This window comes from Amblyraja radiata, chromosome 5 (assembly GCF_010909765.2).
Source record: "Amblyraja radiata isolate CabotCenter1 chromosome 5, sAmbRad1.1.pri, whole genome shotgun sequence".
Lineage (NCBI taxonomy): Eukaryota > Metazoa > Chordata > Chondrichthyes > Rajiformes > Rajidae > Amblyraja > Amblyraja radiata.
The window spans coordinates 109385548-109403475 of record NC_045960.1 but is presented as its reverse complement, the minus strand read 5'-3'; the positions used below and the strand labels follow the sequence as shown (position 1 = coordinate 109403475).

At 43.4% G+C, this 17928-nt stretch overlaps 1 protein-coding gene across 1 annotated transcript in view; it reads left to right on the top strand.

Moving 5' to 3' along the window:
* Positions 1-17928, top strand: part of sec63 (SEC63 homolog, protein translocation regulator) — a 108132-nt gene that overhangs the window by 43131 nt on the left and 47073 nt on the right. Inside the window, exons 3-8 of the mRNA XM_033021961.1 lie at positions 4504-4618; positions 8534-8646; positions 11576-11637; positions 13784-13842; positions 14832-14882; positions 15025-15133. Coding sequence (XP_032877852.1) covers positions 4504-4618; positions 8534-8646; positions 11576-11637; positions 13784-13842; positions 14832-14882; positions 15025-15133 — 509 coding nt within the window. The remainder of the gene's footprint in view (positions 1-4503; positions 4619-8533; positions 8647-11575; positions 11638-13783; positions 13843-14831; positions 14883-15024; positions 15134-17928) is intronic.

Here is a 17928-nt window from a genome sequence, read left to right as displayed (position 1 = left end):
AAAGTGTCTCTATTGGTTCTAAAGCTTGCAAAAAGTGTCTATTGGTTCTAAAGCTTGCAAAAAATGTCTTGGTTCTAAAGCTTGCAAAAAAATATCTATTGGTTCTAAAGCTTGCAAAAAAATGTATATTGGTTCTAAAGCTTGCAAAAAAAATGTCTATTGGTTCTAAAATGGTTCATACTAGCGCTCCAGAAAAGTTGAAAGCACTGCTTACTGCAAATGGTGGCTTGGGAGCTTTGGTTTGAAGTTGAAAGGCACTATTACTGCAAATGGTGGCTTGGTTGCTTTGGCTTGAAGTTGAAAGGCATTATTACTGCAAATGGTGGCTTGGGTGTGGCTTGAAGTTGAAAGATATCACTTACTGCAAATGATGGCTTGGGTGTGGCTTGAAGTTGAAAGACACCACTTACTGCAAATGGTGACGGGAGCTTTGAAGTTGAAAGGCACTACTTACTGCAAATGATGGCTTGGGTGTGGCTTGAAGTTGAAAGACACCACTTACTGCAAATGGTAGCATGAAGTTGAAAGGCACTACTTACTGCAAATGGTGGCTTGGTTGCTTTGGCTTGAAGTTGAAAGGCACTACTTACTGCAAATGGTGGCTTGGGAGCTTTGGCTTTAAGTTGAAAGGCACTACTTACTGTAAATTGTAGCTTGGGTGCTTTGGCATTAAGTTGAAAGGCACTGCAAATGGTGGCATGAAGTTGAAAGGCACTACTTACTGCAAATGGTGGCTTGGTTGCTTTGGCTTGAAGTTGAAAGGCACTACTTACTGCAAATGGTGGCTTGGGAGCTTTGACAAAGTTGAAAGGCACTACTTCCTGCAAATGGTGGCTTGGGAGCTTTGACTTGAAGTTAAAAGGCACCTCTTACTGCTAATGGTGGCTTGGGTGTGGTTTGAAGTTGAAAGGCACTACTTACTGCAAATGGTGGCTTGGGTGCTTTGGCTTGAAGTTAAAAGGCACTACTGTAAATGCACTTACTTCCTGTTTGCACTGTATATTGATTTTAGATAAAATGCTACCACTTACGGCTGTGATTTTTGGCCATCTTACTCGGTCCCCCTCCGCTGAGCAGGTGCAGAGAATTCTTCCCATCAATGAAAAATAAAAGTGTTATTAGTTTAAAAAAAAATGTTGAGAATCTCTCTCCTGTCAATCACTCCATGAAAGCCACACCTTTTCCGGTGGGGGGGGGGGGGGCGAAGGATTATAAAACCCGGAAATGTGGGTGTGGCTCAGTCTCTGCAAGATGGAGGAGGGAGAGGTCACGACTCGCTGTCTTTAGTGGCTTTGCACCCTACTTCAAATGGTATGAAACTGCACTTGAATTTGGTGGCCTTGCACCCTGTTAGAAGTGGTAAGAAACTGCACTTGAATTTGGTGGCCTTATACCCTGGTTGAAATGGAATTTCAAGGATTAGCCGTGAGTCAACTACCAGCCCACCAGCCGTGAGTGAGTGAGTTGCCAGCACAACAGGCTTGATTGACTGAGACGCCAGCCCAAGAATCCATTTGGCGCACAATTTGCATACTAGCCCTCTGGAAACCAGTCCCTTCAGCCCACAACACCCATATTAGTGCTCCAGAAAGCCCCCCCCCTCCCCAACTGGCCACCGATATTAGAATTGGTGGAGAGGTGGAATATTGCGTTGGATGACCAGCCCTCCTGTGTGATGCTGGGACCCAACGGGTCCCACTTAGTCTAGTACCATAATACAATCAAGTCAACTCAAATACAATAGGTAGAGCAAAGGGGAAGATATGGAGTACAGAATATAGTTCTCAGTATTGTAGCGCATCAGTTCCATAGGCTAAGACTAATGTCCATAATTGTGTGGAGGTGAATTGACCCTAGCTCGTGGGTGGACAGTTCAGAAACTTGATAACAGAGGGGAACAAGCTGTTTCTGAGTCTCGTGGTGTGTGCTTTCAAGCTTCTGTACCTTCTGTTGGATGGGAGCAGCAAGAGGAATGAATGACCAGAGTGGGATGTCTTTGATTATGTATTATGTTGGCATGAGGTATAGATGGAGTCAATGTTGGGGAGTCTAGTCTGTGTGATGGACTGCGTTACAACTACAACTTTGCAATTTTTTGTGGTCCTGTTCCAAATCCAAGCTGAGATGTACTGTGATGCAGACAGTTTGCTTTCTATGATGCATCTGGGCGTTTTTAAGAGTCAATGGAGACATGCAAACTTTTCTCAGTCTCCTGGCACTCAGAGGTGTTGGTGTGCCTTCTTTACTGTCGCATCAGTGTGGTTGGTCCACGGCAGATCATTGGTAATATTCATGCTAAGGAACCTGAAGCTCTCAACCACATTGAGATGGTTGGTCAGAGTGTTGTATTGTTATTTGTCCCGAAACAGAACAATTAAATTATTTCTTGCATCAGCATAACAGATATATTTCAAGGTTAGTTTATTGTCACATGTACCAATTAAGGTACAGTGAAATTCGAATTACCATAGAGCCATACTTTAAAAAAAGCAACAAGACACACAACTACATAAAAGTTAACATGATGGCAATGATGGTCCAATTCTACACGGCCATTGTAGAGTCTGTTCTCACCTTCTCCATCATGGTCTGGTTTGGCTCAGCCACCAAGCACGATACCTGGAGGCTGCAGCGAATTGTCCGATCAGCAGAGAAGGTTATTGGCTGCAACCTTCCCTCCATTGATGAACTGTACACTGCAAGGGCCAGGAAGCGAGCGGGCAAGATCATCTCTGACCCCTTTCACCCTGGCCACAAACTCTTTGAATCACTTCCCTCTGGAAGGCGACTCCGGACTGTCAAAGCTGCCACAGCCAGACATAAAAACAGTTTTTATCCACGAGTAGTTGCTCTACTCAACAGCCAAAAATCTGTAGCCTCCCTTTGATCTGGTATTTTGTTGGTTCACATGCTTGATCAATGGTGGTTTATCATTAATGTTTTATTATTATTATTAATGTTTAGTGTTTTCAGAGTAATTCGTAACTCTCCCTGTATGTCATGTTGTTTCTTGTGGGCGGAGCACCAAGGCAAATTCCTTGTATGTGAATACTTGGCCAATAAACTTACTTACTTGTAAACATCCACCACAGCAGATTCCCCTTGTTCCTCACTGTTGTGAAGGGCAATAGAGTCCAATCTCCTTCCTCTTTTTTTTCTCCCACGGTCGGGGCTGTCGAACTATTCGCAGTCGGGGCGATCGAAGCTCCCGCGTCGGGGTGATCGTAGACATTGTACTCAATAAAACCCATTATACACAAAACAAAAGTTCAGTATATATATTAAGAAAGAAGATAAATAGACAATAATAGAGCAAAGTCAAAAAAAAATCCTTGAATCTATATAGTTTGGAGCCAATTTGTAGTGTTTAATAACCAGATGGTTGGATGGAAGAAGCTGCTCCTGAATGTAGAAGTTAGTTTTCAGGCTCTGATCTCACCTTCGCGATGGCAGGAGTGAAATGAGAAGTGTGGCCAGTGACTGCTCGGTGATGATCCCACAGAATTCAAAATTCCTCTACTGATAATTTGTGTATGTTCGCACATCAATTAAGATAACGCAGTCACAATCTGGAAATTGGCAGGTAAAACTTGTCACGTATGCTGGACAATGTCCAGCCACAGGTCCAATTACCTGTCTGTGATTCTCACCATCATAAGCATCTTCGCATATGGAGGAATAATGCAATTGTCTCCAGTGTCCAACCAATTACTAAATGTAGTCTCTTAGAGCAGGACAGAAGCTGAATATTCTGCAGAGATGTTCGCCTCGTGACCCTACAAGGCCTTTCCTCCATATACAAGTCTTGCTTATCATTCACTGGGAGGATACAACCAACACAATAAGAAAGGTTTCAAAGGTATTTTATTGTCACGTGTACCAATTAAGGTACAGTGAAACTCATTTTTCCCCCCTTTTTCCCCTCCCCAAAGAATCTGAACATATTCAGTTTGGTTCCCCTCCCATTACCTGTCACACTTCAATAGTGACCAAGAACTATTGTGTCGTGTGTAGCATCATATTCAGTTTCCTCTTCAAGTCCAACAATATTTTGACTTGAAGTGGACATAAATTGGAGTTTTCTTTTCATTGAAGGTTGGCACAAAATGCTGGAGTAACTCAGCGGGTGAGGTAGCATCTCTGGAGAGTAGGAATGGGTGACGTTTTGGGATGAGACCATTCTTCAGACTGATGTCAGGGGAGGGGGCGGGACAGAGATAGAATGTAGGCGGACACAGTAAGACTGGTTGGAGAACTGGGAAGGGGAGGGGGATGGAAAGAAAGCGAGGGCTATCTGAAGCTGTCTAACACCATTTTTGGGTCGTCATCGGTGCAGGGATGGCGGTGGTTCAAGTTTAAAGCCCTTATCTTCTGGCAAAAACAGATAAACAGTGAATGCATTCAATGTCATCTGTGACCTGAGAACCAAAAAATGTTTCTTTAAAATGGCCTTTTTAAACCAATTTCAACAGGAATCCTAACTATTTATTTTCTTTTTAACAGAAAAATAGGACTGATTTCTGGATGGATACTACTCTGCTGTCTTCTATACAAAGTCTCAATAATAGAGAACAGAGAAAAAGAATACAACCCTTATGAAGTGCTTGGGGTAGACCCTGTAAGTAGCAATGACTACCGTGTTTTCAGTCCGGCATGTAATAATTTTAATGTACTGAGGGCTTTACTTGGACCCACTGTTTTTTTCAATACCAGTTTTCCTCTATTCTGTGGTGTCGTTTCGAAATACAGCATTGAAACTGGCCCTTCGGCCCGACGAGTGCACGCCGAGCATCGATCACCTGCTCGCACTAGTTATATGTTATCACACCGCATCCACTCCCCGCACATCCGTGGCAATTTTTTTTTTTTTTACAAGATCAATTAACTTATAAACCCGCACGTATTTGCCATCTGGTAGGAAACCGGAGCACCAGGAGGAAAACCACACTGACACTGGGAGATTGGGCAAATTCCACACTGACAGCACCCAAGATCAGGATCGAACTGGGGTCTCCGGTGCCGTGAGACAGCTAGCTGCTCCTTTAGTCTTTTGATTAAGGGTTGATAAGAGCAGCTCATATAGAACAGTACGGAACAGCATCGAGCCCTTCAGCCCACAATGTTTATACCGAACTAAACTGATCCCATCAGCCTGCACATGATCTGCATCCCACTTCCTTGCACTTCCATGTGCCGATGTAAAAGCCCTTTAACCATATACCCATTACAGCACGGAAACAGGCCATCTCGGCCCTTCTAGTCCGTGCCGAACACTTACTCTCACCTAGTCCCATCTACCTGCACTCAGACCATAACCCTCCATTCCTTTCCCGTCCATATACCTATCCAATTTATTTTTAAATGATAAAATCGAACCTGCCTTCACCACTTCCACTGGAAGCTCATTCCACACAGCTACCACTCTCTGAGTAAAGAAGTTCCCCCTCATGTTACCCCTAAACTTTTGCCCATTAATTCTAAAATCATGTCCTCTTGTTTGAATCTTCCCTACTCTCAATGGAAAAAGCTTATCCACGTCAACTCTGTCTATCCCCCTCATAATTTTAAAGACCTCTATCAAGTCCCCCCTTAACCTTCTGCGCTTCAAAGAATAAAGACCTATCTTGTTCAACCTTAAACACCACTATCGTATCTAGCTCCACCATCACCCCTGGTAGCGCATTCGAGGCTGCCACCATTCTCTGTAACTTTTCCCCTCTCACCGAATTGCTAAGCCCTCCAGTGTTGGACATTTCCAGCCTTTTATGTTGAAACTGATTCAGTTTCAGTTTTATTGTATTGTCATGTGTACCCAGGTACAGTGAAAAGCATTTGCTGCGTGTCAACCAGTCAGCGGAAAGACAGTACATGATTAAACTGTCTCGCTAACATTAATTGTGTCTAAGTAAATTGCTGTCTGGTTTAACTTCTGTGGGGAATCGCTTGGCTGAGCGTCACCACCACCACTGTACTGTACCAAGACTTCATTCTTGATGTGGGGAAGACCGAGAGAAACTGCAGCCCAGCTTTGGTGTAGTACATTGCATTAGGACTATATGTGAATGGTGAAGGGAATTCCTTATCTACATACTGAGTGTATCCAGATCAGGCTCCTTATCCTGGGAAGCCACGCTAATAATCTTCGTAGAATTGGAAAAAAATCCCAATATTTCTGTTTAATAAAACTGATTTTCACACGCAGAGGTAATAGTATCATTGTACCGGGAAAACACAGTTGTGCAGCGGTAGAGTTGCTATCTCACAGTGCCAGAGACCCGGGTTCGATCCTGACTACAGGTGCTGTCCGTACAGAGTTTGTACGTTCTCCCTGTGACGTGTGTGGGTTTTCTCCAGTTTCCTCCCACACTCCAGACACATACAGGTTTGTGGACTAATTGACTTGGTAAAATTGCAAGTGTGTATAGGCTAGTGCTAGTATGCCGGAATCGCTGGTCAGTGCAGACTCGATGGGCAGAAAGGCCTGTTTCCGCGCTGTGTCTCTAAACTAAAATATTGTTCATTAGCAAAAGTGAACGCAACGTTTTGTTTTATGGACTTGAGATTTGGGCAGGCTTTGAGGTTAGAAATTATACAAAGATGTGCTGAAGTAGATGAGATCTCTCATGGTCTCAATGTCTGGTGAATACAGTCCCAGTCTTCTAAATCTTGTATGTGGTGAACCAGTACAATGAATCAGCCATGCATTACCTCGATGGCAAGTATATCCTTCCTTTGGTAATGAGACGAAAGCTGTTGAAATTTGAATCAGTCTGATGGGCTCCAACCTGAAAATGTCACCTGTACATTCACTCCACAGATGCTGCCTGGCCCACTGAGTTCCTCCAGCACTTAAAGTTACTTATGCCCCTGTCCCACTTAGAAACCTGAACAGAAACCACTGGAGACTTTGCGCCCCACCCAAGGTTTCCATGCTATTCCCGGAGGTTGCAGGTGGTTGCCGGAGGTTGCAGGTAGTGGAAGCAGGTAGGGAGACTGACAAAAACCTCCGGGAACCGCACGGAAACCTTGGGTTGGGCGCAAAGTCTCCAGAGGTTTCCGTTCAGGTTTCCTAAGTGGGACAGAGGCATTAAATAAATGACTGTATTTCTCCGCGGCACGGTGGCGCAGCGGTAGAGCTGCTGCCACATGATGCTAGAAACCCAGTTCGATCCTGACTATGGGTGGTGTAGTTCGTATGTTCTTCCGTGACTTGCGTGGGTTTTCCACGGGAGCTCCGGTTTCCTCCCACACTTCAAAGATGTACAGGTTTGTAGGTTAATTGGCTTGGTAAAATTGTAAATTGTCCCTAGTGTGTGTAGGATAGTGTTAATGTGCAGAGGATCGCTGGTCGGTGCGGACTCGGTGGGCCGAAGGGCCTGTTTCCGCGCTGTATCTCTAAACTAAACTAAACTGCTTGAGAGAGATTATAAAATAGAACAGTAAGTACACATGCAACATTGTTGGTTAACTTATGATGACCAGGCAGGACACAAAGTTCTGATCTTCATTAGGTGGTGGTGTGTAATTTTGAAAGTTTGTGACCAGTTTGCATAGCTTTAGCTTTTCAACAAAAGGATGGACTTTGCACATATTTGGCCACAGTGACGGCACCTAAGTACATTAACAGTAGTACATTGTAGACATAGCATTAGTTTTAAAATACATGAAACTAGAAACAAGATTACCATAATTTTTATCTCTTGATCAAAATGGGTGAATTTGCTTTTGTTAACTTATCAAATGCAAAATATATTTCCTCCTGGCATAGATAGGATAGGCAGGCGGAATCCTTTAACCCGGGTGGAAATGTCAAGGACTAGGGGTCGCTTTAAAGTGAGAGGAGCAAAGTTTAATGGAGATGTGTGGAGCAAGGTTTTTTACACCAGGTGTTGGGTGCCTGGAATGCACTGCCAGGAGTGGAGGTAGAGGCAGATACGAGAGTGGTATTTAAAATGCTTTTAGATAGGCACATGGATACGCGGGGTTTGGAGAGATATGGACTGGCAGATTCTTGATTAGGTAGACAAAAGTGCTGGAGAAACTCAGCGGGTGCAGCAGCATCTATGGAGCGAAGGAAACTGTTTAGTTGACTGTTTCTTGATTAGTACGGGTGTCAGGAGTTCTGGGGAGAAGGCAGGAGAATGGGGTTAAGAGGGAAAGATAGAACAGCCATGATTGAATGGCTGAGTAGACTTGATGGGCCGAATGGCCTAATTCTGCTGCTAGAACGTATGAAGTCAATGAACTTCCGGATCATGTGCAGGCAGAGAAAATTAGCTTGGCATTGTGTTTGGCACAATGTTGTGGCCATGGGGCCTGTTCCTGTGCTGTGCTGTCATATGTTTTATTACTACAGTTTTCATCTCTTGATCAAATTGGGTGAGTTTCCTAGCATTAAATCTGAAACACAACTTTTTTTTCTCTCGTATTATGTATCCAAAAATATCCGATGGTTCATTATATTTAGGTTTTGTAAGGGATAGAGTATTTGGTATTTCAACAAATAAGTATTGGCCCTTTTACTTCCTCTCAGGGAGCCTCTGTGACAGAAATTAAAAAACAGTACCGTCAGTTGTCGCTCAAACATCACCCAGACAAAGGAGGCGATGAAGTCCTGTTTATGAGGATCGCAAAAGCCTACGCTGCGTAAGTAGTGACATCTTTGGTTTTAAAAAGGCAGGAATGAGGGCAGTTACTTAGCCCTGGTGTATGTTGCTTTAATTTTGTGCTTGTGATGCCAGGGATGCCTGATATCCTGAAGATGGTGAGCCCTTTCCTTGTGTCACCTAGAGATTTGGTTAAGTGTAGTTAGTTTAGTTTATTGTCACATGTACCGAGGTACAGTGAAAGGCTTTTGTTGCGTGCTAACCAGTCAGCGGAAAGACAATCAATCCATTCACAGTGTATTCACAGACTAACGTTTAGTGCCACACACTCATCTCTCCGTTGCCATCTGGAAGAAGGTACAGGAGCTTGAAATCTACAACATCCAGGTTCAGGAACAGCTACTTCCCCACAGCCATCAGGCTATTAAACACAACATCAAACAAGCTCTGAACAATAACAGTCTTATTACTACTGCACTTTATCTGTTTATTTATTGTGTGTATATATATATATGGTCTATGGTATATAGGCACACTGAACTTTTATCTCCTGTGCGGTATTATGTTTACATATTCTGTTGTGCTGCAGCAAGCAAGAATTTCATTGTCCTATCTGGGACACATGACATTAAAACTCTCTTGTCCCTTGACTAGTTAAAATAAAGGGCCTGTCCCACTGTACGAGGTAATTCAAGAGTTCTCCCGAGTTTCCCTTGATTAGAACTCGGAGAATTACGGTAATAGCCGTTCGTATGTACTCGGGGCTCTCGTTAACATTTTTCACAGTGCTGAAAAAACGTCACGAGTTACCACGTTTCCCGAGTACCTGCCGTTAGCGTTACGAGCCGCTACGAGACATCCACGAGTTCCGATGTAGCCGCTACGTACATTCTACGTACTTACTACGAGTTTGATTTTTTTTAAACTCGGGAGAGCTCTTGAATTACCTCGTACAGTGGGACAGGCCCTTTAGGAATGTTGCTGTAGGTGTTGAGATTTGAAAGTGTGGAGCGACTGTAATGTGTGAATGCAGATCCACTTCTGTGACTCGCACACAAATAGTCGCCTGGGTTGGGCGCCATCTTGACACAGTCAGCCATCTTAAACCATGTAGGGCAGAATTGCATCATTATTTGGCCACTATTGATGAATTATAGCATTATTTAATTCTGTTACCCTGGAATTTTGAGTTGGCTGTCTGAGTTGTTAAATCGGTGTGAAAAGCCTTACACTTCCATCCAGAATTGCTGACTTTGATTTTTTTTAAAATTCTGAATAATAGTGGCAGTGCTATATTGAACAGTTAAGCAATCCTAACTGTTGATTTTGTTGTTCAATTATTTATTTTAGTGCTGGCTGACCTTTATGCAACTGATTCCCGTGACATTAATACGTTCAACTCTTGTGGAAACAATATTCTAAAATAACTAGAGAATAAAAGCCATAAAATAAATCAGTAAAATTCCCCGGGACTCTCTTCCCTTGAGCCCAAGTGAATGAGGGGTGATCTTATAGAGGTGTGTAAAATCTTGAGAGGAATAGATCGCATAGTCTCTTGCCCAGAGTGGGGGGAATCAAGAACCAGAGGTTTAAGGTGAAGGGTGAAAGATTTTATAGGTATTTGAGGGGTAATGTTTTCGTGCAGGGTAGTGTGTGTATGGAATGAGTTGCCAGAGGAAGTAGTTGAGGCAGGAACTATCACCTTGTTTAATGAAGCAATTAGACAGGTACATGGCCAGTGTGTAGGAAAGAGTTGCAGATGCTGGTTTACACCGAAGCTGGACATAAAATGCTGGAGTAACAGTAAGATAGGCAGCATCTGTGGAGAGAAGGAATGGGTGATGTTTCTTCTGATTGAGAGTCAGAGGAGCAGGTGTCTGGAGATATGGAATGGTAAGGTGTGAACACGAAAGATCAAAGCAGACGGTGATAAGGAAATGTAGAATGGTTCATTGTTAGTTGAAGGGAAGGTGACATTGGTCAAGGAGCATACATTCAGCAAAATTAATCAGAAGGGCAGTGAAACTCGTCGTAGATCGAGGGTGGAGGAGGGACAGAGAGAGAGGGGTTACTCGAAGTTGGAGAAATCAATGTTCATATCGCAGGGTTGTAAGCTGCCCAGGCAAAATATGAGGTGCGGTTCCTCCAATTTGCGTTGGGCCTCACTCTGAATCCACGTTGTACATAATTTAAAATGCTTTGACTGAGTGTATTTTTTCACTAGTGAACCTAAGTTGTTGAAATATTAACAGTAATTGGAATAAAGTGACTAGGATATTGAAGCATCTGCTATGGTAACATAGAAAATGGGTGCAGGAGGAGGCCATTCGGCCCTTCGAGCCAGCCCAGCCATTCCTTGTGATCATGGCTGATCGTCCCCAATCAGTAACCCGTGCCTGCCTTCTCCCCATACCCCTTGACTCCACTAGCCCCTAGAACTCTATCTAACTCTCTTAAATCCATCCAGTGACTTGGCCTCCACTGCCCTCTGTGGCAGGGAATTCCACAAATTCACAACTCTCTGGGTGAAAAAGTTTTTTCTCACCTCAGTCTTATATGGCCTCCCCTTTATTCTAAGACTGGCCCCTGGTTCTGGACTCGCCCAACATTTTTCCTGCATCTAGCTTGTCCAGTCCTTTTATAATTTTATATGTTTCTATAAGATAAACTTCAATTTGAACCTTAATATTTGTAGCTGTATATTTTTAATAAATATATTGCAGTCATTGTCATTTTAAAAGAATGGACATTTTAAATTGATTTCCTATTCTATTAATGTGCTCATTGGTCTGTACACAATTTACTAGCTTTGCTGTGATAATAATGATACCCGTTCATTGGGTCAAAGATTCAAACCTTTCGTTAATCTCAACCATGTAAATTGTCGCCATATCTCATTAATAGTTTGCTTTGTTCCTTTGTAGTGTTAATGATGCCAGTTTTTAATATTGCAGCTAATTCTCTTTCAGTTTAACAGATGAAGAGTCCCGTAAGAATTGGGAAGAATATGGTAATCCAGATGGTCCACAAGGTATTTTGCCGCCATTTGTTTTCATCTTATAGAGTCATACAGTGTGGAAACAGGCCCTTTGGCCCAACCTGCCTACGCCGACCAACATGCCCCATCTACACAAGTCCCACTTGCTTGTTTTTTGGCCCATATCCCACTAAACTTACGCTATCCATGTACCTGTCTAAATGTTCCTTAAACGTTGCGATAATACTTGCCTCAACTACCCAGCTTGTTCCATGCACCCACTTCCCTTTCCTGACCAAGAGCTGTGAATTTCTCAACAGCTGGCTAGATAGTTTTGTTTAGAGATACAATGTGGAAACAGGTCGTTCGGCCCACTGAGCCCATTACGACCAAGATGTTCCATCTACTTTAGCCAATTTGCCTATGTTTGGCCCCTATCCCTCTAAACCTTTGCTACCCATGTATTAATCTGTCTTTTAAATGCTATTATAGTACCTGCCTCAGCTACCTCCTCTGTCAATTTGTTCCATATACCTACAATGCTCAGATTGAAACAGTTGTCTCCCCCCCCCCCCCCCTCATATTCAAAGATTGAATCTTTTCCCTCTCATCTTAAACCTTTGTCCTCTGGTTCTTGATTTTCCTACTCTGGGTAAAATGGGACTAGGGAGAAATGCTGCTTCTCTGACATCTAACAGGAGGTTATGCAAGAACATTTTAGATTCTGGGCTATCTCTCAACGTAATGCACTCGTGCTTTTTGTACCTAGCAATAGCTCACACTAGTTGTCTGTTCAGGGTATAGCCATGAGCCCTACATTTTGACAAATTTGCAGATGACACAAAGCTGGGTAGCAGTGTGAACTGAGGGGGATGCTATGAGAATGCAGGGTGACTTGGACAGGTTGGGGGAATGGGCAGATGCATGGCAGACGAAGTTTAATGCGGATAAATGTGAGGTTATCCACTGGTAGCAAAAACAGGAAGGCAGATTACTATCTAAATGGCGTCTAAATTGGCCTTTATAACAAGAGGAATCAAATATAGGAGCAAAGAGGTCCTTCTACAGTTGTACAGAGCCCTAGTGAGACTACACCTGGAGTATTGTGTGCAGTTTTTGTCCCCTAATTTGAGGAAGGACATTCTTGCTATTGAGGGAGTGCAGCGTAGGTTTACAAGGTTAATTCCTAGGATGGTGGGACTGGAGAGAATGGAGCAGCTGGGCTTGTACACTCTGGAGTTTAGAAGGATGAGAGGGTATCTCATTGAAACGTATAAGATTGTCAAGGGTTTGCACACGCTAGAGGCAGGAAACATGTTCCCGATGTTGGGGGAGTCCAGAACCAGGGGCCACAGTTTAAGAATAAGGGGTAAGCCTTATTCTTAAACTGTGATGAGGAACTGAGATGAGGAAACACTTTTTCACACAGAGAGTTGTGAGTCTGTGGAATTCTCTGCCTCAGAGGGCGGTGGAGGCAGGTTCTCTGGATACTTTCAAGAGAGAGCTAGATCGGGCTCTTAAAAAATAGCGGAGTCAGGGGAACGGGGTACTGATTGGGGATGATCAGCCATGATCACATTTAATGGCGGTGCTGGCTCGAAGGGCCGAATGGCCTACTCCAGCACCTATTGCCTATTGACACAGAGCAACTACACCCTTTCCTTCAAATCTCGTGGACAGGTTCCCTAAAATGTCTCTGCACCTGGTTGTGCAGCAGTGTGATCACTAGTTGCTTCATTGCCTCTGGAGCGTCCACTTCGCTGGGCTGGAATCTGGAAGTATCCTGAGCTAATTCTGCCGCCACCATCATCTATTGCGACAAGTGGCTCCCACTGATTGTCGCCGGAAGCTGGTGTCCTCTTCAGGGCGGACAATGGCAGCGAGGTCAACATTTGTAACAAGATAGACGTGAAAAGAAGAAGAAGATTGCCTCTGGAGTATCAGTGGAGATGATAATCAGGTTTCCAGTGCAGAGGGTAGGCATTTACACTGTATTCCTGAGTTGTCATTAATGCATCTACACACATTTAATTGGTGATTCTGTTGGCAGTCTTTACAAATGCATTTGTAGTCTCTACAAATGCATCCTAAGTACGAAATGAGGTATCCAATGTACTATTGTGCATCATGCCCAGATCTCTCATATTCCATCAGATTGCTTTGTATGGCTAACCTAATGGCAGTGACTCCTTTGTTTCAGCTACAACGTTTGGTATCGCCCTTCCTTCGTGGATCGTAGATCAGAAGAACTCAATGTTGGTATGTTCCAATATGACTTTGCGAATTTCGTTGACTTGAATGAATAATAAATCTTTGCAGCATTTTGATCCAACTAGATTGCACCAGTAGACTTATTGGGCTAATTTATGGTGGTCCAAGATTGCATCAGTAGATTTATTTCCTCCTTCTCTTTCTGTGTTCCAAAGGGACTACTCTTTGTATACTACCAAGTCCACTCTTCAGTCCCCACCTACCACTACTGTGCTCTGGTTTCCTCCCACACTCCAAAGACGTACAAGTGTGTAGGTTTAAGAAGGAACTGCAGATGCTGGAAAATCGAAGGTACACAAAAATGCTGGAGAAACTCAGCGGGTGCAGCAGCATCTGTGGAGCGAAGGAAATAGGCAACGTTTCGGGCCGAAACCCTTCTCCATGGCCAGAGCGAGCAACACCGGAAATTGGAGGAACAGCACCTCATATTCCGCTTGGGGAGTCTGCATCCTGTGGGCATGAACATTGAATTCTCCCAATTTTGTTAGCCCTTGCTGTCTCCTCCCCTTCCTCAGCCTTCGGGCTGTCTCCTCCCATCCCTCAGCCCTCGGGCTCCTCCTCCTTTTTCCTTTCTTCTCCCCGCCACCCCCTGTCAGTCTGAAGAAGGGTTTTGGCCCGAAACGTTGCCTATTTCCTTCGCTCCATAGATGCTGCTGCACCCGCTGAATTTCTCCAGCATTTTTGTGTACCTTCAAGTGTGTAGGTTGATTGGCTTCGGTAAAATTGTAAATTGTCCCCAGTGTGTGTAGGATAGTGTTAGTGTGTGGGGATCGCTGGTCGGCGCGGACTCGATGGGCCGAAGGTCCTGTATCTGTAAACTAAACTTTCTAGTTAAGGACAAGTAGGCATTTATTTTATAGCTCTAAATATATTTATTAATATAATTTGTGAAGATTATCAGAGACTTCATATTTTTAGGGCCATTAGGAAATGTAACAAGAAAAGCATGATAATTTTGCCTTTATTAAATGTTGTAGGTTTTGGCTGTGTATGGATTTGCATTCATGGTGATTCTTCCTGTGGTTGTGGTAAGTCTGGTTTCATTTTGAAAGTCATTCTGCTTTAATATGTTTCAATAATTTGTTTGTTATGAATACTGAGGCCAGACCATACCTCAGTGGATCAGTGTATTGCATTAAACTGGCACTTACTTTTACTTCCTGGATGTAGGGAACATGGTGGTATCGCTCGGTTCGATATAGTGGTGACCAGATACTTATTCACACAACACAGCTGTACATGCACTTTCTGAACAGGACTCCCAATATGAACATGAAACGTAAGTAACTAAGTTTGATACTTTCAACGAGTTTGTTTTCTTGCATTGTTAGTTCCTCTTTGAGACATTGCAATACTGAGGAATACACAAATAATTGCAGAGCCCAGAACTCTTGAGGATTTGTCAAATAGTTTTTATTTGAGTCATACCGCACGGAAACAGACCCTTTGGCCCAACTCTTCCAAGCCGACCAAGATGACAAGCAAGTCCCATTTTGCTGCATTTGGCCCATATCCCTCGAGTCCTTCCCTATCCATGCGGCAGAATTTTATAGCGTTCACGAGACTACTCCCTCTAGCTGCTAAATGGACTACTGTGGCGTCAGCTGATACACAGACCACTTATGGTCGAACCCTCGTCAGTAGCTACGAAGGCTGGCACGTGACGTCACGTCCTGCTACATAAGCTTATCTCACCTTGCGATCTGGGGAGTCAATAAGTAGCTGAGCTCGAGACAACACCCTCGCTCAGCTACAGCAGCAATGACAATTACGTTAGCGGACCAAACTTACGTGTAACACCTGAATAAAAACTACTGTTTGAACCTGCCCGACGTCTGGCCTTTTCCTGACCACGTTTGGTGCCACTACACTACATGGTTAAGGGGAATGTCTTTGTACGCATGCGAGCTCACTGTCAGACACCTTCAGAGCTTCTTCACAGACAAATCTTCCAAAACACAGTCTTTTGATGAATAAATTCTTTATTGTTGATGAAAAACAATAAGGTATATCCAAACTTCTTCCGAGTCGTTACTATAATCTTCATCGAACTCCAGCTTATCGCTTTAAACGTTAGAAAACTCCTCGTGTCTCCGTTACACTCCGCATGGTCAAAGGGTAAACATTCTCCATGCTGGTCCAAAACTAAACTAAAAACTAACTTCTGCGCATGAAACTTAGCTCCAAACGCACACAAAAATATGTCATAAATCCCACCCACAATATAATGGGCAGTCTAAAATTTAAAGACACATGCCACACAAAACAAGCCAAATGGCCACTACACCTGTCGTTGTCTTTTAAATGCTGTGATAGTATCTGCCTCCTCTTTCTATATACCCACCACCCTTTGAATTAAAATGGTGCCCCTCAAGTTCCTCTTAAATCTCGCCCATCTTACCTTTAGCCTATGTCCTCTGGTTCTTGATTCCCCTACTCTGGGTAAAGGATCTCTGCATTCATTCTATCTATTCCCTCGTGATTTAATTCGCCTCTGTAAGAACGCCCATCAGCCTCCTGCACTACAAGGAAACAAGTCCTAGCCTGTCCAACCATTTCCTGTAGCTTAGGCTGTCAAGTCCTTGCAACATTTTGGGATTTGCCACAAATTATTTCCTCCCTCCTTTATAATTCTCAAAGGCTCTTTTTTTGTTCCATCCTCTTAAACCTTGCATGTGCTTTCTTTTTCATTTTGTTCTGTAATTTTAGGAGGTCAAATGCCCACAGGTGTGAAATGTTCATTCCGTTGAGTTCAGATTTATGTTTCACTTTACTTAACACCATATTCTTGTCACTTATTAAGTGTCACTTAAATATTACTGAAGTACGTCACAAAAGGACACTGCTGGAGTAATGCAGCAGATCATAGAAGCATAGAAACATAGAAAATAGGTGCAGGAGGAGGCCATTCGGCCCTTCGAGCCAGCACCGCCATTCATTGTGATCATGGCTGATCGTCCCCCATCAATAACCCGTGCCTGCCTTCTCCCCATATCCCTTGACTCCACTAGCCCCTAGAGCTCTATCTAACTCTCTCTTAAATCCATCCAGTGATTTGGCCTCCACTGCCCTCTGTGGCAGGGAATTCCATAAATTCACAACTCTCTGGGTGAAAAAGTTTTTTTCTCACCTCAGTCTTAAATGACCTCCCATATAACCATATAATATAACAATTACAGCACGGAAACAGACCCTTCTAGTCCGTGCCGAACACGTATTCTCCCCTAGTCCCATATACCTGCGCTCAGACCATAACCCTCCATTCCTTTCCCGTCCATATAACTATCCAATTTATTTTTAAATGATAAAAACGAACCTGCCTCCACTACCTTCACTGGAAGCTCATTCCACACAGCCACCACTCTCTGAGTAAAGAAGTTCCCCCTCATGTTACCCCTAAACTTCTGTCCCTTAATTCTCAAGTCATGTCCCCTTGTTTGAATCTTCCCTACTCTCAGTGGGAAAAGCTTATCCACGTCAACTCTGTCTATCCCTCTCATCATTTTAAAGACCTCTATCAAGTCCCCCCTTAACCTTCTGCGCTCCAAAGAATAAAGCCCTAACTTGTTCAACCTTTCTCTGTAACTTAGTTGCTGAAACCCAGGCAACATTCTAGTAAATCTCCTCTGTACTCTCTCTATTTTGTTGACATCCTTCCTATAATTAGGCGACCAAAATTGTACCCCATACTCCAGAATTGGCCTCACCAATGCCTTGTACAATTTTAACATTACATCCCAACTTCTATACTCAATGCTCTGATTTATAAAGGCCAGCACACCAAAAGCTTTCTTTACCACCCTATCTACATGAGATTCCACTTTCAGGGAACTGTGCACAGTTATTCCCAGATCCCTCTGTTCACCTGCATTCTTCAATTCCCTACCATTTACCATGTACGTCCTATTTTGATTTGTCCTGCCAAGATGTAGCACCTCACACTTATCAGCATTAAACTCCATCTGCCATCTTTCAGTCCACTCTTCCAACTGGCATAAATCTCTCTGTAGACTTTGAAAATCTACTTCATTATCCACAACCCCACCTATCTTAGTATCATCTGCATACTTACTA